We start from the raw sequence: 26,706 nt of genomic DNA, 5'->3' as shown, positions 1-26,706 counted from the left end.
CTGTATGGTTTGTGAATATATTTCAATAAAACTGAATTTAAAAAAAATAAAAAAAAACTACAAAAAAAATAAAAAATAAAAAAAATAAAATGGAAAAAAAAAAAAAAAAAAATTGGGGTAGCTGGTGGTGGATACCTGAAACTATCAAACTACAACCCAGAACCCATGAATCTCGAAGACAGTTGTATAAAAATGTAGCTTATGAGGGGTGACAAGGAGATTGGGAAAGCCATAAGGACCACACTCCACTTTGTCTAGTTTATGGATGGATGAGTAGAAAAATAGGGGAAGGAAACAAACAGACAAAGGTACCCAGTGTTCTTTTTTACTTCAATTACTCTTTTTCACTCTAATTATTATTCTTGTTATTCTTGTGTGTGTGCTAATGAAGGTGTCAGGGATTGATTTGGGTGATGAATGTACAACTATGTAATGGTACTGTGAACAATCGAAAGTACGATTTGTTTTGTATGACTGCATGGTATATGAATATATCTCAATAAAATGAAGATTAAAAAAAAAAAAAGACATAATGCTGAGCAAAATAAGCCAGGCACAAAAAGAGAGATATTGTATGTTACCACTAATGTGAATTCTGTGAAAAATGTACAATGTTTTATACTGTAGAATGTAGGGGACCTAGAGATACCAATTAGTGGAGGGGGAATGATAATCTAATAAGAACAGATAAACTATGGAGGGTAATCTCAATGTTATGGGAATGCTCAGGAATGATTATGGTTTGTAAACTTTCTTGGATATAGTAAGATCAAGTTGGAAGCAATAGAGTTATTTTAGGTTTTTTTTTTCTCTTATTCCATTGTTTTCTTAGGGGTTGTTAATTTTCTTGGGGTATGGAAGGAACATGTTGGAAGCAATGTAGTTATTTTAGATTATTTGTTTTTCTTACTCCTCTGTTTGGACATGGTTTATTAATTTCTTGGGGTATGGTAGGAACATATTGGAAGCAAAGTAGTTATTTTAGGTTATTTGTTTTCCTTAATCCATTGCTTTGTTTGAAATGTTGTGGGGTTTTTTTGGTTGTTGTTTGCCTGTTTGTTTTTAATTTTTTGATAAACAAAGTTAAAAAATTGAAAAAAAATCAGTAGAAAAATGGGAGTAAAAACTAAATGACAAATAGGGTGGGGATGGGGGGATGGTTTGGGTATTCTCTTTTCACTTTTATTTTTTATTCTTATTCTGATTCTTTCTGATGTAAGGAAAATGTTCAAAAATAGATTGTGGTGATGAACGCATAACTATATGATCATACTGTGAACAGTTGATTGTATACCATGGATGACTGTATGGTTTGTGAATATATTTCAATAAAACTGAATTTAAAAAAAAAAAAAGCACATGATATTTACAAAGGATAAGACCAAAATAAAACTTAAAGCATTTGACAGACATTACGTCATGAACCTTAGAACCACAGAGCCGAAATGGAGGAGCAAAGGACAAATATTTACTGAAGACCTGCCATATGCCAGGAACTGAATTGGGAATTCATACAGATCATCTCCCTTAGTCCTCACAAAAATCCTATGAGAGCTTGGTATACACCCAAAAGAAATGAAAACAGGGACTCAAACAGATATTATACCCTAATGCTTACAGCAGCATTATTCACAGTAGCCAAAAAGTAGAAGCCACCCAAGAGTCCATCAACAGATGAATGGAGAAACAAACAGAATGGCATATATACACTTGATGGAATATTATTCAGCCATAAAAAAGAATGAAATACTGATGTATGTATAACATGGGTGAACTGTGAAGACATCATGTTGAGTGAAATAAGCCTGACACAAGACAAATATTGTATGATCTCACTTATATGAAATACCTAGAAGAAGCAAATTTCATAGAGACCAATAGTAGTTTATAGGTTACCAGGGCTCTGGGCAAAGAGTGTGGGAAGGGGAATTATAACTTAATGAGTGAAGAGTTTCTGTTTGAGGTGATGAAAAAGCAGCGGTAATGGATATCAGTGATGATAGCATAATATTGTGAATCAAATTAATACTACTGAATTATATACTTGAATGCAGTTAAAATGGACATTTTTGAGTGGTATATTTGTTGCTACAATAAAAGGTTTAAAACTTTTTTTAAAATCTATGAGATGGGTATTCTTATCTTCATTTTAAAGATAAGAAAACTGAGCTATGTGAGATCAGTAATTGGCCCAAGGTGACACAGAGGGTAAGTGAAAGAGAGCCAGGATTCAAATCCAGCTCTTACGACTTCAAAATACGTGCTCTGAGTGGCTTGCAATAGGGAAAAAACTGGAAATAACCTAGGTAGCCACAAAGGAATTGATTAAATAAATTATAATATATCCATACAAAGCAGTCAAGGCAAATAATGATATAGAGATTATAAAATAGAATATATTATATGATCCTTTCTGAAATATATATATAATTTTATATGAATATTTGTATTTTAAAAGTTGTCATTTCTGGGTGGTGGGATATGAATAAGTTTCTTCTAGTTGTTCATTTATTTTTGGTCAACAATGAGCTTGTATTACCGGGATGGAATGAAAAACAGATGGAGAGTTGGATGGATGGGTAGGTAGATGGATAGATATAGAATATATAGCGAGACAGTTGGATAGAATTTAAAGACCTAATGTTTAAAAAAAAGAAATAAAGAAGATTGTCAGCACATCTGATATTTGGAAAGCTCTATCTATACATTTTAAGAATCCATCTACACATCTAATTCCTGAGTTGTAATGGTTATTTCTAAATTCTGAGATGCTGAGCTCTTTGGGTATAACCTGGTCAGTCTCTGGAACTTTGGGTATCTGTGTGACACCTGAGATTCAGAGCTAGAATTCAGCAGCTATGAATGTCAGTATTACCTCATACAGCAACTGTTAAAATAAAGCTGAAAAAGAATTCAGACTTCATTTAGAGGTATGAATGAAGCGGATCTAGTTAGGACTAAGGCAAATCAGGCCAAAGGGTAAAGGACGACATCGACTGTATTATAAAACTTCAACTTTTATGTAAGACCAAGGGAAGAGATGTTTATTTGGTGCAACATCTATATTTTCTGTAGCACACTAAATAATTTAACTTGTACGGTCAGTTTACTCAAACACCATAATTACACGGAACTTTGAATAGGAAGTGAGATCTGGTAGGTTTGTACAGGTTAGTGTGAAATCTTGATACATCCCAAAGTAATTTGGGCAGAGAATAAAAATGTATTTGCAGGGCCCCCTGAGGAACTGGGGGAAAATGCGGAAATATTAAACTTCCCCACCCGGGGAATTACTGATGTTCTTGCAAGCATTAAGGACTACCAATATGGTAGGCCAAACCCTCAATCTTGGGGCTTGCCCTTATGAAGCTTGTTACTGCAAAGGAGAGGCTAAGCCTACTTATAATTGTGCCTAAGAGTCACCCCCAGAGAACCTCTTTTGTTGCTTAGATGTGGCCCTCTCTCTCTAAGCCCACTTGGCAGGTAAACCCACTGCCCTCCCTGCTATGTGTGATATGACTCCCAGGAGTGTAAATCTCCCTGGCAATGCAGGACATGACTCCCAGGGACAAGCCTGGACCCAGCATTGTGGGATTGAGAAAATCTTCTGGACCAAAAGGGGGATGCGAAATGAAACAAAATAAAGTTTCAGTGGCTGAGAGACTTCAAATGGAGTCGAGAGGTCAGTCTGGAGGGTATTCTTATGCGCTATGTAGACAGCCCTTTTTAGTCTTTAGTGTATTGGAATAGCTAGAAGGAAATATCTGAAGCTGTAGACCTGCAACCCAGTAGCCTTGATTCTTGAAGACGATTGTATAACTGTGTAGCTTATATGGTGTGACTTTGTGATTGTGAAAACCTTGAGGCTCACACTCCCTTTATCCAGTGTATGGACAGATGAGTAGAAAAATGCGGACAAAAGTTAAATGAAAACTAAGATAGGATGGAGAGATGGAATGTTTTGGGTGTTCTTTTACACTTTTATTTTTATTTTTATCTTTTTTTAGAGCAATGAAAATGTTTAGAAATTGACTGTGGTGATGAATACACAACTGTTTGATGGTACTGTGAACAAGTGATTATACACTGTGGATGACTGTATGGTTTGTGAATATATCTCAATAAAACTGAATTTTAAAAAAATAGTCTATATACTGCAACATACTTGCAAGAAGTTCAAGAAAAAAATCTGCCTATATCTATCTATACATTTACAGATATTATATTATTTTCTCATTAGATATACCTTTATATTTATAGATATAGACAGAGAATGAAAAATATCTAACCATTTATAGATAGAGAATAAGAGGATAACAATGTAAAGCAAATGTAGCAAAATGTTAATTGGAGAATCTGGGTTAAAGGTACGTGGGAGTTGCTTGCGCTATTCTTTCAACTTGTCTATACGTTTGAAATTATCTCAAAATAAAAAGTTGAAATTCTATATGTCAAACACATAAGTCTGGTACAAGGTGATACTAATTTAAAAAGAGAACCTACTCCTCCATTTGCTCTCCTTGACACTTGAAGCAAGAGCCCTATGATCACTTTGTGAATTCCTCCTTTACAGTGCTTGTCACAGAATGACTCAGGATTTATTTAGTTGTTTCTTTCCCAGAGCAGAGAAATAATTGGGAAGCCTCCCACTTTGTTTCACAAGACCAGCACAATCCTGGTAACAGAAATTGACAAACCTAGCACACAAAAATCCATGGACCAATAGCAATCATAACTACAGATGCAAAAGTAGGAAACAATATATTAGCTTATTCAATCCTAGCAATGTCTTAAAAGAAAATGAACCATTTGTAGGTAGGATAGATTTCAATATTATAAGGTTAGTTCAGCATGAGGAAATCTAGAGAAATTAAAAGAGAGATTCCATCTGATACACTTAATAGATGGTGAAAAGGACCTTTTCTTGAGTAACACCTGTTTGCAAACTAGAAATAACAGAACACACACAAAAAAATATCAGAAACGAAGAGAAAATATATTACAGGGGGAACACTGTAAGTATTCCCACCCAAGCTAGGAATAAGAATATTACACCCACTATCATCACTATTACTCAGCACTGTTCTGGAGGCCCCAGCCAATAGAGTAAGACAAGAAAAAGGAAAGGAAGAGGCAAAATTATAATTATTTCCTAATTTTATGATTAATTATCAAAAAAATCCAAAAGAAGCCACCAAAAAGCTATTAACTAATAAGACAATTATATTCAGATCCAATGTAAATATATCAGGGATTGGAAAACTTTTTCCATTAAGGGCCAGATAGTAAATATTTCAGTCTTTATGGGCTAGAAGGTCTCCACTGTAGTGCAAAGCAGCAATAGATGATGCATAAATGAATGGATGGGGACATGTTCCAACGAAAATGTATTTATAAAAATAGGCAGGAGTTTGAATCTTGAAGACAATTGTATAAAAATGTAGCTTATGAAGGGTGACAATGTGATTGGGAAAGCCATACGGGCCACACTCCCCTTTGTCCAGTGTATGGATGGATGAGTAGAAAAATGGGGGCAAAAAAAAAAAAAAAAAAAGGCACCCAGTGTTCTTTTTTACTTTAATTGTTCTTTTTCACTTTAATTTTTATTCTTATTATTTTTGTATGTGTGGCAATGAAAATGTTCAAAAATTAATTTTGGTGATGAACGCACAACTATATAATGGTACTGTGAACAACTGAATGTACGCTTTGTATCACTGCATGGTATGTGAATATATCTCAATAAAATTGAATTTAAAAAAAAATAGGCAGGAGTCTGGATTTGGCCCACGAACCAAAGTTTGCTACCCCAACTTTTTACAAAAAAAAAATTTATGGCGAAAAGTTATTTAAAAGGACAAGAGAATATATGAAAACCTAGAAGTCACCTTTCTAAAGGGCAATTTGACTATATGCATCAAAAATTAAATTGTGAGTATTCTTTCAACCCAACAATTCCATTCCCGTGAATTTATGCTAAAGACACTTTAGATAAGTGCATAAAGATGTATACAAAAAGATATTATTTATTGCAATGTTATTTATAATAAGAAAAGAGATCTACCAACATAAAACTTGTCTACAAGGAATGTGCAATTTTTTAAAAGCAGGTTACAGAATAGGGTGCATAATATCAGCTAATTTTTTAAATATATGGGTATGCATATGGACCCAATACATGGAAAAAAATATGTAATGATATATACCCAATTGCTTTATTAGCAGTTATTTCTAGGGGTGGATTTATGGGTGCCTTTCTACTTTTTACATGTTTGTATTGCTCTTTTTTTATATTCCCAATTGAACTTGGAAATAAATTTTTTCATTTTTAAAAGGGAGCAAACCAACAACAACAAAAAACCCTGTGCTGCTCTAAACAATTGACTCTCATTTCTATGAACTTTGAAGGAACCTATATACAGTATCCTCCTCAAACAAAGCACATCAATAATTATTACATTAAGATATCCCCAGAAAGTCCTTTAAATTATTCTAACACCTTCATACCCTGACGATAGAAATAGTCTGACTATAACTAATATAAAAGGAGAGAGCATCTATCTGGAATCCTTGTCTTTTTGTTTTCCTTCAGTGATATTTTTGCGGGCGGGCGTGTGTGTGTGTGTGTGTGTGTGTGTGTGTGTGTGTGTGTGTAAACATCTGTCCGTCTATCTAGGAAGAAAAGCAGCCAAACAGGAAATGGACAAGAATAGTAGACGAAGGACCAATATAAGTTAATATCCTACAGGGAAATAAGTATTAGTAAATTCATTCTTCAAGGTCTTATTTATGGTTCTACAGTGCTGGGGATCTCCCCTGTTGGATTAGGGGGAAACTTACATTCTTGAGAATTCTCATTGGTAATTTACAAGACTGACTAAATTTGGGTCTCCTAGTAGAAAATATAAGTCCATGTGATTTATTCCATATGTTTATATTTTCCTTACAATTGACAATAGGTATCTAATTAACTATTTTGTCAATAGTTACACATGTTATAAAATATATTTAAATTGATACAAATTTAATTTTCACATACTTAAAAAAACTGGGAAAATGGGGCTGGAGAATAAAGGAAAAAGATAATTCTTATAACTTTTCAGAAATCCTTTGTAGGTGTTACTGAGTAGAAGTTACATGGCATAACTTACAGTTGGCAAGAAGAGAAAAAAAGAAAAAGCTATTTTTGCCTTTTCAAAACAATTATCTTGCCTGGCCTTGAAATCTCCCTGCTTCCCTCTCCCAAATTGGCTTTCTTCAACAACTTGACATAAAAATTAGATCCAACACAAACAGAAGATTCTCTAGTAACAGACATTTCCAACTTTGGGGGGAGGTGTGTGTGTGTGTGGCGTGTGTATATGCATACATGTGAGTATGTGTATATGAGCTGGCCATTGGTAGAGAGGTCATGAGGAAAAAGAGTCTTCCTGAGGCAACTTGGAAAGTAACAGGAACAATATGACAAACACGAGGTCATCCAGAGTTCTCAAATATGATGTCAAAAGACAATGAGGTGTTAAGGATATTTTGTAAGCCATGAAAATCCAGGACACAATGAGCGAGAGATGAAGTTTACTCCGAACACAACTAAGTATACTGATATAACATAATTTCATTAATTATTTCTTTGCTCCCAAACTCAATTAAATGCAAGCTGTTTACCCTTCATTCAGCACTAGAATTTACTATTATCACACATGAACATAACAACCTGCTAGGATTGCACTGAGAACTGGGAGGCTGGAATTCCACAAACTTTCCTTTAAATCTTCCATTCAAAAAATTCTTGGAAATTAATTTACTATAGTTAGAAGGTGAGCAGTCATGCTTCAAACCCCAAACTATTTTTTTCTTCTCAAATATAGCTCTCTGTAGAGTGCATTACCAAACCCCAGAAAAGACTTACCCTTCAACTTGAGGTCCACATTATGTCTCAGCCAAGGATAAACCCCATAGCTTGGCATATCTTCAGGAATTGGATTTTTGTGTATCCAGCCATCACATGCAAACTGGAAGAAATTATCACAAGGATCCACAGACAGATTTACTTTTTTCAAGATGTCAGCAGCTATTTAAAAAGAAAAACCATAAGATTAATAACAATCACTGAATGTGTTATGCACTATTCTTTCCAAATTAAACAGCTATTTTATGTCAACCAATTTCCAAGCCTTGCCTTTTATATTTCCCCTCAAATGACTTTCTGAATCAACTTTATATATTAAATTAGTGCAATCAGAGTAAGTGGGTAAAAGTTTGGTGGTATTTCTGTGACTGGTTTCTGCAGGACTGCCCCTAGCATCTGTGGGAAATGGGACAAGGATACAAATGGAGTCTGTGGTGGATTGTTTGCAAAGATGAGAGCAACTATTCCTTCCATCCCACTTGCCTTTTTGCAAAGGGACTTTGCTACTCCTCCCATCAAGCAGTAGGAGCTACTTCCCCTGCCTGAAACTGGGCTGGCCTTGTGACTTGCTTTGACCAACAGAATGTGGCAGAACTGATTATTTGTGAGTTTCAAAGCCTAGCTCTTAAGACACCTTCCATTTTAACTCCCTCAGAATGGAGCACTGAGATTGCCCTTTAAAGAAGCCTACTGGAGCATGAGAGGCCACATGGAGGAGAACCAAGCCAGCACCAATTGCCAGATATGTGACTGAGGCCATCATGGCCACCCACCAGCTGAAAACAGCTGCATGAATGAACCCAGGCAAAATCAACAGAGGAACCACCCACCCAACCCACAGAATCATGAGATATATTAAATAACCCTTTTTTCAGGCCTCTAAGGTTTGGGGTGGTTTATTTCACAGCAAAGGCTAACCGAAACAGGCCCACACGTCATTTATCTAAATATTTAAAAGGTATATTTACAACGTACCTTCTTAAAGACCTGGAAGGTAAAAAGGTAAAGACATGGACAGCCCTGGAAACTGAAAATGACCGGGGCTTTCTCCACTGAGCCAAAAAAGAAACAGATAGTCCCCTTCAGACCCAGTCAAGGCGACCCTCCAGCTCTCCCAGTGATAGATGGGGGAAGCTACCATTGTCACCTAAACAAAAAGCTACGTTTTCCAAATGGGTACGACCAGAAGACCTCACCAACAATCCTACAATGATTTACACTGTGTCCAGTTTTAGCATTAAACAGACAATAGTATCAGATTGTTCCTTTGTGGCGTCATTGGCTATCAGTGCAGCTTACGAGAGACGATTTAATAAGAAGTTGATAACCAGCATAATTTGCCCTCAGAATAAGGATGGTGAACCAGAATACAATCCGTGTGGAAAGTATATGGTAAAACTTCACCTCAATGGTGTTCCAAGAAAGGTGATAATTGATGACCAATTACCTGTTGATCATAAGGGAGAATTGCTGTGTTCTTATTCCAACAACAAAAGTGAATTGTGGGTTTCTCTCATAGAAAAAGCATACATGAAAGTCATGGGAGGATATGATTTTCCAGGATCCAATTCAAATATTGATCTTCATGCACTGACTGGGTGGATACCAGAAAGGATTGCTATGCATTCAGATAGCCAAACTTTCAGTAAGGATAATTCTTTCAGAATGCTTTACCAAAGATTTCACAAAGGGGATGTCCTTATCACTGCATCGACTGGAATGATGACTGAAGCTGAAGGAGAAAAGTGGGGTCTGGTTCCCACTCACGCATATGCTGTTTTGGATATTAGAGAGTTCAAGGGGCTGCGATTTATACAATTGAAAAATCCTTGGAGTCATTTACGTTGGAAAGGAAGATATAGTGAAAATGATGTAAAAAACTGGACTCCAGAGTTGCAAAAATACTTAAACTTTGATCCCCGAACAGCTCAGAAAATAGACAATGGAATATTTTGGATTTCATGGGATGATCTATGCCAGTATTATGATGTGATTTATTTGAGTTGGAATCCAAGTCTTTTTAAAGAATCGACATGTATTCACAGTACTTGGGATGCTAAGCAAGGACCTGTGAAAGATGCCTATAGCCTGGCCAACAACCCCCAGTACAAACTGGAGGTCCAGTGTCCACAAGGGGGCGCTGCAGTGTGGATTTTGCTTAGTAGACACATAACAGACAAGGATGATTTTGCAAACAATCGGGAATTTATCACAATGGTTGTGTACAAGACTGATGGGAAAAAAGTTTATTGCCCAGCTGACCCACCTCCATATATTGATGGAATTCGAATTAACAGCCCTCATTATTTGACTAAGATAAAGCTGACCACACCTGGGACCCATACCTTTACATTAGTGGTTTCTCAGTATGAAAAACAGAACACAATCCATTACACAGTTCGGGTATATTCAGCATGCAGTTTTACTTTTTCGAAGATTCCTTCACCATACACCTTATCAAAACGGATTAATGGAAAGTGGAGTGGTCAGAGTGCTGGAGGATGTGGAAATTTCCAAGAGACACACAAAAATAACCCCATCTACCAATTCCATATAGAAAAGACTGGGCCATTACTTATTGAGCTAAGAGGACCAAGGCAATATAGTGTTGGATTTGAGGTTGTAACAGTTTCTGTGGTGGGAGATCCTGGTTCCCATGGCTTTCAGAGGAAATCTAGTGGCGACTATAGGTGTGGGTTTTGCTACCTGGAATTAGAAAACATACCTGCTGGGATCTACAATATCATCCCCAGTACTTTTTTGCCTAAACAAGAGGGACCCTTTTTCCTGGACTTTAATAGTATAATACCCATCAAGACAACACAACTTCAGTGATGAAGAAATTTCAGCAATTACTGGATTTTATACTTACCAAATATCAACTCTTCAAATGAGAACACAGATCTGTGGAATACTACACACAACAATCAGAACTTAATTAAATTCTCCAAAACCATGTCATAGTGGAATCTTGTACTCAAGTCAAGGTATTTGGTGAGAATTGTATATAGTCAGAAGTACCCTGAATCACCCGGAAGTAAAGTTTGCCTGGTTTTAAGTATATATAGAATTGGCTTACTTTTAGGGCCCACGTTGTATAAAAAAGTAGGTATCATTAAATTATTAGACTTACACTCAGTCTGCATTTTGAGATGCCTTTGCTAAGAGGACAAGGGAACTGAGACCAGCTGCGGAAAATGAGGGGCACAGACTCATTGAGTGGAATGGTGAGAGCTGGTATAATGTCCTGAAATGTTACATTATTTTTCTTTTTTTCAGAGCATGTTGTGAGTTAAATCTGCTTGTGTTGTGATTCCACTATACATCTTGGGCAACTAATTACCAAATGAATCATGTCCCATAATCAGATTTTAACTCTGCATTGATGATTTTGAAATATTTGTTGCCCAAGTGTTACAAAAGAATAAAGCTTTAAGAAGTACTCATTAACATAGCACGAAGATGCTCATGCTTAAGAATGGGTTGTTGCAGTTACCAATGCATCTCTCTCATTGAATCACGTAAGGAGGACTGAGGTATGTACACCAGTGCAATTTTTGTTTTATCAGGTTGATTGAAAGTAATAATTTCCTGAGACATTACAGCCAGTTTTTATAGTCTTTTTAAAATTGCTCTATATAGTTCAGTGCTCTTTATGATAACACTGAAAAAAATACAATCAAGAATTTATTATATGATTAGGTTATATAGCATTCAGAAAAAGTGAATTGAATTGCCAAGAAAACAGTATCGTGTAAGTTCCCAGTTTACATAAAAATACATCAGAATCATACTCAAGATTTTAAAGCTCTGAAAATTAATAAGTTGGGATTGTCTCTACTTTATAATTATTAAAACTTATTTTGTATTTCATACTACCTTTAATTGAAATAAAATGTTTATACTTATGGGAAAAAAAAAAAAAAAGGTAAAGACATGGAATTCTTTAGGTCCTTGACATTCAATACATCCTTCAAAGAAATGAGCCCCTGGAAGACAGCCACACAAGCTCTGGAAGGAGGCTTGAGGCCACCTGGCAGAAAATTCTGGGGTGTAGAATATAAGGACTGCCAGCTTAGACACCTTGACTGTGGGAGAGGCATGGCCAGAGGTGGGTCAAAGTGGGGCCCTCTTGTCCAGGTCTAGGGGCAGAACTGAGCATTTTTATAAGTTAACAGAAAGATACAATAGACCGGTCTACTGTTTTCACATCTTCCATAAGCCCACACACAACTAGATGTGGAACATAGTCCATAGGTAGAAAATTTATGTGTACTTAAATATGTATCCATAAGCTTTTAAAAAAATCTTTCATTACAAAATGAGAAGGTTTCAAAATTCCTAATATTGAACTCTCTCTACCAACTGTCATACAATTGCTGGCTACTACTCTAGCATGAAGATATATACCAACTGATTTAAAAAGCAGCCAATATTTTAATGACATTGGAAAGATGACACTCTGAGCAATTTTCATACTTTAATTAATGCCAAAATTCATTTCTGTTTGAAGTAATGAAAACCCACTGAGTTTTCAGCTAAATATGAATGAGCTGCAAGAAAAATACAATCTGCAAGAATTTGGATATGCATCTTACAGTTTGGTTACACATGTGGTTCCTTCAAGTTGGAAAATAAGGTTAGATATCTCTCTAGCCTAGACTTTCTATTAAAATTTCCAACAGCTTTTTGTCCTGGGTGAAACAAATAATTATACAAATGTACTAATTTCTATAAGACCTCCAAATCCCCACCATTTCAAACCACTGTCCCCCAAATCAAAGCAAAAACAGTGCTTTAGATAAATTTCAAATTAGCTTAATCTTTCAGTTTTGCAGAATACAACTAATTAGTTGTCTCTATATTTTTACTTACTGCTACTATTTTATCATTAATATTTAATGTAGAAATGTGCTAGGACATACAAAATCTTTCTGCTTTGTCTTAATAGTTACTTTGGCTGTGCAGCTACAGAATGAATTTACTATGTTGACAACTCAGGGACACAGATCATACAAGTTTCAGTCCTACACAATATTTACAGTCACACAGGGGAGCCCCCAGGCTCATTTTTATTCACATGAGTGCACTGCCTTCTGGCCTCCTTCCCAAACCTCCCCCTGCCCCCAACCCTCCAATGTGTCCTCTTCCCCTCCTCAGTATTCTTGCAGGTACCCAGAAAAAGTGCAAGATCAGCTCTGACTTCGGCCCTGATACAAAGTGGGGGAATACATCACTCCCTCTGAATTTGGAAACAAGCCTGCTGAGAGAAAACTCTAGCTTCAGCCTCCCAATTCATCACTCACGATTCACAGCTGGGCACAGGGCTGCACTTTCTGCAGAACTGTAACTTTAAATTGCAAGGGACTAGAGTTATCAAGCCACCAAATTTCCTTTCCCCCTACTCAGCTCCATGGAGAAAACCCAGAGAGCCTTGTTTTAATAAAAGAAATATGAAGATGAAGGAAACCTGTGAAAGGCAAGGCTGCGGACTCTCTCAAGCCACTGCTTATATAGAAGGTAAATTATTACACAGTCTCCAGCTATTGTTTAAGTGGCAGAGGTAGACGCATCCCTCCATATACCAGCCTAAGTTTTTAGGTTTAAACAGAGCTTAAGGGAGAGGATAATAATAATAATAATATCACTAACATTGAGAGGTTTCTCTATGCCAGGAACTATGCTAAGCCCTCTTCAGACTCTGGAGATAAATCACCTGGATTTGAATACCAGCAACACCAAGCAATAGCTACGTAACCTTAGGCAGGTTACTGAACCTTTCTGGGCCTTAGTTTCCTCATCTGTAAAATGGGGATAATAGTACCCCATAGCATAGTCATGAGAAATAAATGAGTAAATATGTGTAAAGTGCTTAGAACAGTGTGAGGCACAATGCCATATAAACAGGATTGCCAGATGAAATACAGGACATCCAGTTAAATTTGAATCTCAGATAAACAATGAATACTTTTGCTTAAGTATGTACCAACTATTGCATGGGACATACCTATACACACACAAAATTAGCTGTTGTATATCTGCAATTCAAATTTAACTGAGCATTCTGTATTTATGTATGCATTTATTTAGCTAAACCTGGCAACTCCTACAAATATATTTTGGAACTCATCATTTTTCAAAATTCTGGGAAAATAATATACACATAAATAATATTATATCATAATTTTATGATACCATTTTATAATTTTATGATACCACCATAATTTTATGATACCACCATTATTTCATTTTATTCTCATAATTAATATAAGAAGTAAAAACTGTTCTTCCCATTTTACAGCAGAGGAGACTGAAGTTTAGGATGATTATGTAATTAGCCCAGGATCCTGTGGCTTCCAAGTGGCCAAATCATGCTTCAAACCTAAGACTGCCGATCTGCCCTTATCCGCTATCCTTAGCCTGGCCTTTCTTTGTTTCTTTGTAGTCTTTCTCCAGCTCTTATTTTGAAATAGGGATTGGGATAGGAGAAAATAGAGAAGAGGAGGAAAGGAGAGTTACAGAGAAGCGGCATCTCGGGTATGGTTCCAGAAGGAGATACAAACACTTGCCTTCTGAATTTTCTGCACGCTGCCTCCCCACCCTAGAGGCCCATTCACAGGCACGCGCCCAGCCCAGCCCTACACACACCCACGTACCGCCCGGCGCCACGACACGCCGCGCCGTGCCACGTCACGCCACCCGCCCACGCACGCACGCCCAGCCTTTTGTTTAAGACCTTCCTTTGGCCACAGTTCTCCCGACAATGTGTACTCAGAGGCTGTTCTGCGGACCATGGGTGTACCGAGACTCCCAGGGACAAAAGAGGAATGTATCTTGGTGGGCTTTTTACTACAGAAACAGCAAAATCAATCTGTTTTTCAACATTAGAAAGCCATTCGCCAATGTGAGAATTAAAAACAGGACAGCAAGGCAAAGCACACTAGCTGGCAGGAGGTGACATTATCAAATGTCATTCTGTAGGTTTTATTCTTCCATTATTATGATTCATAATAAAGAAACAAAACACATGAAAAAAGTGGTTCTCTGTACAATAGGTTGTCTAAACTCAAATTGAAAATTTATGTCTTCAAAATTTTCAATTTCACACATCTGTAGAATCTTACAAAGAATGATGTGAAGTCTAAAACCAGTCCTCTGTTTTTCCCACCTGGTGCCCCACCCTCCTAAATATCATCCTCTCTCTCCTGGGGAAAACCCAACATCAACTGCTCAAGCTGGGGTTGGGGAAAGGGCTGGGGAATTCCCAAATCATTCCAGAGGAAAGAGGTTCCCCCCCTTCCAGGGAAGATCTCAAGAAGCTGAAATAGTTGTCTAGTAAGTAGACTCTAGTGGGTGTGCATCATTATGAAAAAAGAGCAAGACACCAGCCCCAGAGACATGGCCCCATGGCACCAAGGAAAAGATGGAGAAATAGTAACCATACAGAATCAGACAGCTCAGACTCAGGAGCAAGACGCAGACCTGAAGCCCAGCTCTGCCACTAACTCAGGCTGTGACCCTGGGCAAGTTATTTAGCCTCTAGAAGCCTACATTTCCTCATCTGTAAGTGGGACTGGTTATAGCACTGACTTCAGAGAGTTCTCAGGCCCTCCAAGCTAGTGCCTCTATGGGACCTTTGCCACCAGCTGTTCCCTCCACCTGGGAAGCCCCTTCCTCAGTCTTCACACAGCAGGTCCTCATCATTCAGGGTCACCTTCAACATCATTTCCTCAGACTTACCAGTCTAGCTACCCAGTCACTTGCTATCATATTATTATATTTTAGTTTTCTACATCACATGCACCTCTAGCTGGTATTTCTCTTGTTGATTTATTGCCTCGCGTGTTTATTGATTGTCTTTCTTCCCCTACCTAGCCGTTCTGGTCCACTGCTGTATTTCCAAAAACTCAGTGCCTGGCATGCAATAAATATTTGGTGAAGTAATTCATTAATCGAGGAAAGTGAATGGGACATGTGCTTAACTTGTCTTATGACTTTTCCTCTGGAAAACACACTGCTATCTCTGTTTGCAAACAATGGAGGGTGGGCCTGGAACCTGGGTCTTAAAATCTGACTTCAGGGCATGCTGTGGCAAAACTAAGACAACTTCAAACACTCATCTTCACCCTGGTGCTGACACATGGCCTCAAGAGAAGTTTGCCTTGTAATGTGGAGGATTCCAAATGCTGGTGGAAGCATCCATTTATGAAGGCTTCCTGCTTAGAAGCAGACAGGTCAGACCCATTCAACCGAAATTACAGAAAGGACTGCTTAAAATAACTAGGAATCTATACTCAGCTGAGGTACGAGGAAGGCCTATGGTCTCTGTCTTCAGGTCTTAAAAGAGGCCATTCAGCATTCCAAGCCCCTTCCTGATTTCCTTATAATGACACCTAGAATACTCACAGCTGTTTATTTGCAAGGAAAAAGAAAACAGGAAACCTACATGGTGAAACTTGAAAAACTTAGATTTTCATCAAAAATGCATTTAGTACTTGGTAAACCTTAAACAAACAAAATACTAAAAATACCACCTATTTTCTCTTCCACTCCCCAAGGTACCTAATTTTAACTTGACACAGGATGGAAAACTGTGACTTACCAGCTTCAATGCATTGTGGCATCAAGCAGTACTCCTCCTGTGGTGTTTGGAGGCTTAAGAAACCTTGACTCGCTGAAAAAAAAAAAAGACCAAAATAAATAAATGACCGACTTGTAGCAGACCACCATCAGGTAAACGACCATGAGGCACATCTACAAGACATCTGACATCAGTTAATCCTTCTGAGTAGTATTCCAAAGTCCAGTTGGCCTAGTATCACAGGATCACATTCTGGTCACTAGCTAAGGGACCTTGGTAAAACTCTTGGCTGTTCTGAAACTCAGTTCACTTATGTGTAAAACAAGTGGATACAAGTAGTATGAGTAGACCAGTGCTTCTCAGAGTGTGGTCCCTGAAACTGCTGTATCACCTGGGAGTTTGTTAGAGACGCAAATTCTCGAGCCCCACTCCAGACCTTCTGAATCAGAAACGCGGGAGGAGGGACTCAGCCGGCTGGCTGTGTTTTAAGAAGCCCTCCAAGGGATGCTGATGCAGCTCAAGTTTGAGAACTCCTGACTAAATGATTTCTAAAGTCTCTTCCATCTCTGATTATCTGTGGGTTAAGTCTCATAATTTCACTTGCTATGCTTACAACTACATCCCTGCTTTAGAGATGGGAAGGTTGAAAATTGAAAAATTTGGAGCAAATCCAGGATAAAAGAACGAACACTACATGGGTGGCATTTAAAGTTCTGGAGCTTATCTAAACCATCCGTGCACATATGGCCAAAAAAGAAAGAAAGAAGAAAAAAGAGGAGGAGTAAAATATACACTGTATAACTCAGTCATCTTGCAACTGAGTAATTATCTGCCTGCCCCATACCCCCCACACAATCTTCCCCCACCAGGCCCAGCCTAGCGACCAGAGATGTACAGCTTTGTGCCCAAGCCTCCACCTACTCCCCAAACAAAAAGAACAGACAAAACTGTGCAACTGAAGTAGCTTCTCACCAATGGCTTACTTCCCTATCTGGCTGGCAGCATTATCTAAATGGATGTCTGCAGAAGTACAGAAGGGCACCTTATTTGTGAATGCCAGGTACCAGCAATGTGTCACTTGCTAGCAGCCTGGGCATTAGCAGATATGAGTTTAGGTTTCAAAAATATTTTTAGTAGCCGAGGAAATCATGGGGAATTCTTTATTGCTGTTCTCTGTGAGCAGCAACAAGGAATCCTTTGGAGATGTGGCTGCGGGTAGATGGATGGTGGGGTGGGAGGTGGGGGTGTGAATGAGGGCAAGGTCTTTTGGGGCATACTTGGCAGGGAAGCAGGGTCAGAAAGCTTGGTAGTGCTCATATTCTGCTAGAGATGGAATACCTGTAGATCACTTGCAAGTGACTTTTCTTATTTATTAGCCCACATTTTAAGGGAAGCCTGCTTTTTCCTTTGTTCTTTTCTCTGCAGCCACCGTCCAAACAGCCTCTTTACCTGTGACATTATAGATTCCAGGAAAATGCCTTTGGAACATCTCAGGCCTATCTTTAAGAAAAGATGCATCTTGGCATTAAGGTGTGTTTTGACTTTTCTTTCAAAAGCAAAAAAAAAAAGTCAGATAAAAATACATGTGTGCAATATAAAGATTAGGATGGAATATTCCAATACGACTGGCTAGCAGAACCATGGAGGAATTTTTTCCCTCAGTCCACTTTTATATGGTTACCAAATGTTCCCTAACAAGCATGTGTTATTTTTTATAATGGCAGAAGATACTTTATTTTAAATAATAATAATTTCATTTTTATGATTCTGGGCAATTCCTTCTTGACAGTAGTCTTATTTGATTCAAAAAGCTAATGAAATTGTTACTTTAAAGACTTATTCCTTTCACGGAACATAAATCTTGACCCAAAACCACCAAGGAAGCAGAACTAAAATCAGATATCCTTTATCTGATGGTAAGTAAAGGTGAGGTTTAATTTAAATTAATTGGGATGTGGACCACATCCTCAAGAAAGATCATTATATCTGTGGGGGTAAGGGGGCTGGGGTCATTTTAAGATCCTGCAAATAAATAAGGATCAACAAACCTAGAAAATGTGAAGATTTGAAGTGAATGAAAGAGACAATGAAGAAAATATTTTAATATGAAAAATTAAAATGTTGCTCTCTACTGGTTAGAGGTTTAGAAGAAAATTAAAGAGCAGTTTGGTTTCTCATTTTAGATTTCTCTATACTCAGGAGAAATGCCCCCAGAATGCAGCTGAGTAATCCACAGATCGAGAGCATGAGAATGACCACAGAGCAGGGGTCCACAAACTATGGCCCGTGGGCCAAGTCCACCCACTGCCTTTTTTTTTTTTTTGTATTCCCCACGGGCTAAGAATGGTTTTTGCATTTTTAAATGGTTGAAAAAAGTCAAAAGAAGATTATTTCGTGACTCATAAAAATTACATGAAATTCAAATTGCAATGTCCATAAATCAAGTTTTACTGGAACACAGCCACTCCCCTTCGTCTACATATTGCCTCTTGCGGCTATTAAGTGACAATAGCAGAGTTGAGTAGTTGAGACAAAGACCAAATGGTCCACAAAGCCGAAAATATTTAGTATCTGGCTCTTTACAGAAAGATTGTGGGGGGGAAGGGGCAAGGAAGGAGGAAGGGAAGAAAGGACACTTTTAAATAAACTAGTTAGAGGCATATAGATATTTATGATGTTTTTAATTCTAGTGCTCTAGGTTCTCAGAAACCATCCCAAGGCCAAGGCAATCACTCTTACTGCGGAAGGACTAAGGTTTAGAAAAGAGATTATCTCAGAGCCTAAAATACAAAGAGGTGAGGAGGGATGCTAGAAATTCCAGGCACGTGACTGACCTTTGGCATGAAAAATAAACCGCAGAATCAATCTTGAAGAGAAGAGAACCTTAACCAAAGAGCAGTGCCTGACAGGTCCCTGGAGCTTTTCAGACAAGGACTTTGCTAGATGCGGGATGCAGGCGGCTGGGGGAGCCCAGGGGATCAGGCAGTGAAGGGGAAGGGAGGGTGGAAGGACTTGGGTCTGAAATAATGCCAGGATATTAGAGGAAAAACTACCAAGAGTGTGCGTTCATTTTGAAGCAAGTATACCTGAACTTATACATATCCAAATGGATGTGGTTACCTGCAGCAGTGCTTCTCAAACTTGAATTGACAAACAGATCATCTGGAAGTCTTGTTAAAATGCTGATTCTGAATCAGTAGATCTAGGGTGGAGCTCAAGCTCCCAGATGATGTGGAAGTTGTTGTTCCACGGACCTACTTTGAGTAGGCAGGATGTAGAGGAGCCACAGCCTCTGTTTACCCTTATTCTAAAACAGAATTAAAGCTCCTCTTAGAGGTTTGCAATGAGGGCGAGGTGATCAGACCCACTGGAGAGTTATTTTTTTTTCCTATTTTATACAGGCTTCCTTACCCATAAAATCATTGTCTGACTTCAAGAATTTTACTTTGCTCTAAAAAATTTGGGAAGAGAGAAAAAAAATTTTAGAGCTATTTCCACATGATTTTCCATAAAAGAAGAGAGTTGCTGCCGTTGAGAATATTTCAAGTTATACACCACGGACTCAGAATATAATCATAAAAGTGGAGTCCCAAAAAAGTTTCAAGCAGTGATAGCATCATTAAGAGTACATAATTTTTCATAAACAGTAATCATTTGGACTTTTCAGTTTGGGAGTGTTTGTAAAATACAAATAGGCTAACCTTGCAGTCACTCCCACATGGTATGTATTCTTTTGGCATGCCCATATAATTTTTCTTCCAGTTTTGAATTTCAGGATAGGGCACTTGTCTAAAACCCCATTCTCCTAACAGTTTTCCTGAGCCACAAATTCAGTTGCAGGAGTTGGAGGTTTAGCTTTACCAGAAAGCAATAAATACAGTTAATTTCCTAAATCTTCAGCCACAGAAAACATGGAAAGATGGTTTGCTCATTTTAGCAGCATTTTCAACCACACAACCCTAACTCTTTTAAAATTTAATTACTGGGTTTCGCCTGCCAAAATCAACACGGCCGCCTGCATCCTGTATATGCCAAGAAATGTTTCCAGGCTTGTTACATTGCAAAATGCACCTAAAATCTCCTGAGATAGCGTTCGTCCCTAAGTAACTTTCAAGTTAATGAAATATTATGGGTCATACGAAAAAAATAAAAACAGTAATAGTGATGGGTTCAAAATGCCTAAAATTTTAGAACTTCCCCTTCCCAAGATAGTTTATACTTTTTCACAGGAAGAAGCTTTTATCATCATATATTGTCTCTGGGTACATCATTCTCACCAAGAGTCATTAAACTAATTTAATCACAATACCTTTCACATCTTAGAAGAAAAACATGTTTTCCTTCATATTCATTTATAAATCTAATAGAGAGGCAGAGTTAAACTTTCTTCCCAGCTGAGTCACTGCATTATAAAGGAATCAACTAATACCATTAAAGGTACACTTTAAAGCAATGATTTGTAGTTTGTGGATTCAATTTCATGATTCCTTCAGGCTAACTTTAACAAAGATCAAATGTAAAAGAAATCCCAGCATGAGTTTTGATCCCAATGCTAAGTCAAGTCTTTCCTCACAAGGTAAATAAAAAAGAATCTGACTGGGAATTCATAAATGCTCATTTTGCTAAAAATAATGCATGCAAATTCTCGCCTGGTGCAACAGAATCCTCCAGCCACTAGCAAAGCCACTTTATACCCACTTCATGTTCTGGAGTGGACGCCTGGTACTTGGGTGCATTTATTTATTATGTATTAAGCCTCCGAGGGAAAAGCCTCCTTTTTCGCTTGCATATTCAATAGAAACTAAGGATGCACCACCTACTAACACAAGCAAGCAGCCTTACACCTGCATTATGGCAAGGTTTGCTAAAATAAAACACAGCAAGACCTCATCGCACATGCCCAGTTCTCCCGGCCTCCAGCGCTGTCACTTACCTAGAAGGAGGACAATGCCCAGCACCAGGGTGCCAGCTACAAACACCACCAGGGCGATTCGAGTGCCTCTGCCGGCCGTCTTTCCAGTCTCTCCTTTGGCCCCTGTCTCTGTTTCCATCAGAAGGGACGTCGACGGCTCACTTAAAGAAAGTCACTCTTTGTGGTTTGGTGGCTGGCCTCAAGAGACTGTTAGGCACTGACATCCAAGGCTCGCTTGCTCTCCTGCTAATGGACAGTTTAAAAGATTCCTGTCAGGAAATCTCCCCTCACCACCCTTTGTCAAGTAATTCTTCACAAATGAAGTAAAAAAAAAAAAAAAAAAAACCCAAAATATTGGTTGCCTTGGCTTCCCCCCTGACTAGACAAAACAAACAGCGGTGGCTTTATCTCAGTGTTCTCCTTCAGCAGAGTCCCTCTCAACCGACTTCTTGGCAGGCTCTTCTCTCAGGCGCTCCGAGTGTACATGCTTTAGTATGTTGCTGAACAGATGTTTTAGCTATTTAAATGTATAAGTCACTTGGGGAGGAAAAAACAATTGTCTTTATCAAAACTGGATTCCCCTCAAATTCCCCCCAAACCGTGATAAGTTAGGTGGCAGGCAGTCTCCTGACCCCACTAAAAGATCTCAATCAATCACGTAACTAACTCTTTTGCAATAATCATTCAGCTTGCCTGAATTGCCTTCTTCAAAGGTATTCTTTCACTGTGTGAGTCCCTTTTTAAAGTCTTCGAGTCCCTGAGATATCCTGTAGCATTTTATTTTAGGAACTTTGTGTATGATAGCATGTGCCAAAAATCAGAGTCATAGTCAAGTGTAACGAAAAGTAGCAATTAAGACAACCTACAGAGGCTGATGTTTTGGATTGGAACTTTTTTAAGGAAAAAGAAAAAAAGTACTTCCTCTTTGTGGTGCTAAGAATTGTACAAGAGACAGTTCACTGTATGAATCGCGCTTATTAGCAACCACAAAAGATAGGGTAAAAGTGCTTTTTTTCCCCGTGCATGTTTTGTTGAAAAGTGCATCCATGTGTTTTGTCCTCCATCCCACTCAAGCAGGCATTGGTTAGTATGGTTTTGTGGTTATAAAGCATCCCATTTCAGCTGATTCCCTAAGATGGATTCAAAGACAATTGGTTTCACTGGAAAGACTGGTTAATGACTGTCTTTCATTTCTTTGATTTGATTATGGTAGCAGCAATTTAAATTATGAAAATCTGCTTTCTTCATAGGGAAGGGCAAGTGATATTCCAATGCTACTGAAATGATAGAGATTTTATTACCCAATGATATAGATAGCATTAATTCACAACACAGTTACTATGTATCAGCTTTTTGTTTTGCTAGAGATTGTAGGGCAATGGGAGGGCTACATCTAGAAATCAGTAGAACAATTTTCTCCATGTGAAACTTGTGCCCATAGCCTTGGGAATCACACCAGAGCTCAGCAGAACTTGATGAGCCCAGTATAACATGGCAACACGCTCGCGGTCCTATCCGGCTAGACTTGGCCAGGCCCTTAGCATGGGATTCTCCCAAGGGGTTTTGGACTTGGGCCCATAATATGTCTTAATAATACTCCATAATACTGTGGATTCCAGGAAGTCAGGAACCACTTATCACATTCAGTGCTGTGGCCCCAGCATCTAAACAATTTTTCGCCCATTAACAGTGAAGGGAGAAATAATAACAATGAAAATCATCCAAGGAGCCCTGACCACTAACCTTTACAGAGCAGCTTCAGGAACCTCAGAAGCTAGTGTCTGGGGTGGGGGTGGGGGGTGGGGATGGGGGAGGTGTCATGTTTTTCAGCCTAGGTATTCCTTATAAATGCTTCAGTGATGATGATGATACTTTACATGGGTAGAGCACTTTCATATCCCACTTTAACCTCATGGTAAACCTATATACCTGATCACAAAGGTGTTTTTATCTCTGTTTTACAAACGAGAAACAGACCCAAGGAATGGCCTCGGGTGGCACAGGAAAACCAGGGAACGGAAAGATGGGATGGGAGACGGGGTCACTGCCAAACGCTGTGTGACTGCAGCCTGACAAATCTCCCTAGGCACAGGGAGAGGACAGCCACACAAGCGCGATGCCAGGATCCACTTCCCTCTTTCTTTCCTCCTCCAAATCTCTTCATACCTCTCTGGATCTGGACTGACATGGAATGGTGGCCCTGGGTTGCCAGCTGAACTAGACTTTACCCACCTCGATCTGGTGATTGCCCCAGAGGTGAGGACAATTTGGGGCTCACCCCAAAGGGCACCTATCCCTCATGTAACAACAGTAATTCATTCCAGAAAATCCAACGGCTAAGTGAAAGCCATTAAACAAAACAATTTTTTCCATTAATTGTAACAGGAAAATCATCCCAAACTAAGAAATGCAAACTCAGAGAGAAAACTGTATTAATTGAGCAATGAAAACGAGTTTATAAATGCAATTTTTAAAAAAACTTTCAAGATACTGAAAATGAATAGTTTGTTCAGGTAATGCAATGTAATGAAGGAAGACTTTAAAGTAGGTGAGGATTGGGAGAGGAAGGATGGGAGGGACTCATTCATTACAGGGTGCAGTCTTCTTTCTGTGCCATTGTGTTAGTTTGAAGCTGTTATGCACCCCAGAAAAGGCCATGTTCTTTTAACGCATTCCTGTGGGGGCAGACCTATTGTAAGTGGGACCTTTTGGTTAGGTTACTTCAATTGAGATGTGACCCAGTCCATTCAAGGTGGGTCTTAATCCTTTACAGGAGTCCTTTGGGAAGAGGATAAAGGACACAGAAAAAGCCGAGAGCTCAGAAACATCCAGAGAAGTTTGGAGAGAAAAAGTCCCTGGAGGAGATGAGTGAGGAAGCCACTGAAGCCAGAAGCTCAAAGCAACAAAACCCCGGAAAGAAGGACCAGCAGACATCAGCCATGTGCCTTACCATGTGACAGAGGTGTCCCAGATGCCGGCAGCCTTTCTTCAGAGACGGTATCATCCTGTTGCTGCCTTAATTTGTACATTTTCATGGCCTTAGAACTGTAAATTTTTAAGCTAATAAATCCCAATTGTAAAAACTAACCCATTTCTGGTATATTGCATTCCAGCAGCTTTAACAAATCAAAACAGCCATTTCCTGCATTAATTCTTCAACCTTTTGGGAGATGATGATTATCTTGAACTCAAACTACACTTAAAAATAAAGTAACAGCACAGGGGAAAAAAAAAACAAAAAAATCTTTAGGGCAAAATAAAGAACTTCAATAATGAGTGCTCACAAAAGATTAAAGCAGGGGTCAGCAAACCAGGGCACACGGCCCAGCTGTGGCCCACAGCCTGTGTTTGTAAATAAAGTTTCATGGGAACAAAGCTACACCAATCGTTTCCATATTGTCTATGGTTGCTCTCATGCTACAAAGCAGAGCTGAGCTGTTTTGCAACAGAGATCTTATAGCCTACAAAGCTAAAAATATTTACTCTCCAGACCATTACAGGAAAAGTATGCTGATGCCTGGACCAAAAAGTAGAAGATGCTACCTCTTTGCCCCGCCTCACTTTCATGGCACACATCCACAAAGTAAAAGGTTCATCCAAACTTGATATGCAACTCAAAATTGTGCCATTTGATATTCTCTGAATAGAAACTGTCATGTCAGGGAAATTGGTGGTGTGTCTTTGTCTGAAACTGTAATACTGAAATTACACTATATTTTTTAGTGTACTTTGTGATGGAAAGGGTGGGGCAGGGGAGTTTGTAAAAAAAAATTCAAGAGTTGTGAAAATTAGTTAACTGAGAAGTCTCTGTGTAAGGAAGTCTTTTAACAGTGTTGTCTGCACCCACCCAATTATTTCAGTTAAGAACCTCCAGGACTCTCTTGGACCTTAACTGAACTCAATCAATGAAGTAACAAAGTTTCTGGAGCACTTCTCAGATGTCTAGCCCTCTGTAACACCCTGTGAAGGAAGACAAAGAAGCTATACTAGAGATTCCAAACTGGTAAACTGAGTTCAGGCATAAAAATATGTGGGGGGAAAAAAAAAAACCTGGCAATTTAGTTGAACACTAAAGCATACAGACCTGGCCATATGGGCAGTAAGGCTCCAGAGAAACAGAAAGCCCTATGTGGGAGATTTGTTTGGAAGACTTCCCCAGAGAGGGAAGACCTGGAAGAAGGAACAGCTTGAAAGAAGAAAGAGAAGCTTCTAGATGGGCCAAACCCCAGAGATGTAGGAGTTTCTGGCAGGACTCAGAGGTAAGATTACTTATCCAGAGATAACGGAATCCAGCAGGTTAAACCCAAGCTGCTAACTGGCCAGGATGATAGCAGAAGCTGAACCTTTCTACCACATCTGAGTGTGTCTGGTCAGTATTTGGATGTGCTGGGTCTGCTGCTTCAGGCAGTAAAATCCCATGTGGGTCACAATTTCAATGAGAAAGAAGGAAATGATTCACATCCTGAAAAATGTATTCATCCATCCACTGGAAGGAGAAGGGAAGGAAGGAAAGGAAGAGAGTGGGCCTTGTGACTGAGGTGGTGCTCTGCTATTTTATTGGCAGGCCCTTGGACCAGAGGAGTTAGAGTCCCAGCTCTTCCACTAATGAGACACATTATTTACATTATATCTGATACTCTCAAACATCTTTCTTAGGTAGATGTTCTTATCTCCTTTTACAGAGGGAAACTCAAGTTGGGAGATAAGTGATTTTGCCCAAGGTCACACAGCAGGTCTTAAGGCCTGAATGGTTTCAAATTCCAACCTCTTGTCTCTTTACCATGTTACTTGATAAGTCTGCTTATCTCCCTCAGGTAATTAGTGGATGGTAGATATAGCCTGTCAACATGACACTTGAGCCTAGGAAAAGTGATAAACTATGCTTCCTTTAATTCTCGTTTAAAAGACTAATTGTCCCACAACTTCTCTTTTAAAGGGAAAAGAAATCTAACTGTTAACAGGAACAGCAGCCATCATTTAATACAGAACAAAAAGAGTTTTTCACTTGGGGAACAAAAATAGCAACTCAAGATATATCTCCTGATTTGTTGCTACTAGTAATTGAACATTAAGAAGGATATACAAATTGCAAAGGTGAGCTAGCCAAGCCTTGTTCGGAGCCTAAAGGAGGATTTTATTGATTTGCTCACCTCCTTGGCCATACAGCTATCATTTCTTCAGTGCTCACTCACTTTATGTGTATTATCATCATTCCTGACAGCAACCTTATGAAATAGGTAGCTTTTGCCCTCTTTTACGGATAAGGACACTCAGGCTCACAGAGGAGAAGTAATATTCCCGACA

General features: G+C 38.7%; 2 protein-coding genes across 7 annotated transcripts in view; one reads left to right on the top strand and one right to left on the bottom strand.

Moving 5' to 3' along the window:
• PHEX (phosphate regulating endopeptidase homolog X-linked) overlaps positions 1–26,706 on the bottom strand; it is a 259,988-nt gene that overhangs the window by 216,132 nt on the left and 17,150 nt on the right. For 4 of the 6 annotated variants that reach the window (XM_037821359.1, XM_037821363.1, XM_037821364.1 and 1 more), the window contains exons 2-4: positions 21,424–21,648; positions 16,512–16,583; positions 7,910–8,071 (exon numbers count right to left, since the gene is read on the bottom strand). In XM_037821359.1, coding sequence (XP_037677287.1) covers positions 7,910–8,071; positions 16,512–16,583; positions 21,424–21,541 — 352 coding nt within the window. In that variant the 5' untranslated portion in view covers positions 21,542–21,648. The remainder of the gene's footprint in view (positions 1–7,909; positions 8,072–16,511; positions 16,584–21,423; positions 21,649–26,706) is intronic. The other 2 variants (XM_037821360.1, XM_037821362.1) reach the window with 1 other exon arrangement.
• Positions 8,361–11,817, top strand: LOC119523220 (calpain-7-like). Its single transcript, XM_037822015.1, has 2 exons — positions 8,361–8,431; positions 9,028–11,817. The coding sequence occupies exons 1-2, from the start codon at positions 8,361–8,363 to the stop codon at positions 10,742–10,744; spliced, it is 1,788 nt and encodes a 595-aa protein (XP_037677943.1). The 3' UTR covers positions 10,745–11,817.

Source organism: Choloepus didactylus, chromosome X (assembly GCF_015220235.1).
Source record: "Choloepus didactylus isolate mChoDid1 chromosome X, mChoDid1.pri, whole genome shotgun sequence".
In the NCBI taxonomy this organism is placed as follows: domain Eukaryota; kingdom Metazoa; phylum Chordata; class Mammalia; order Pilosa; family Megalonychidae; genus Choloepus; species Choloepus didactylus.
This window is presented reverse-complemented; position numbering and strand designations above follow the sequence as displayed.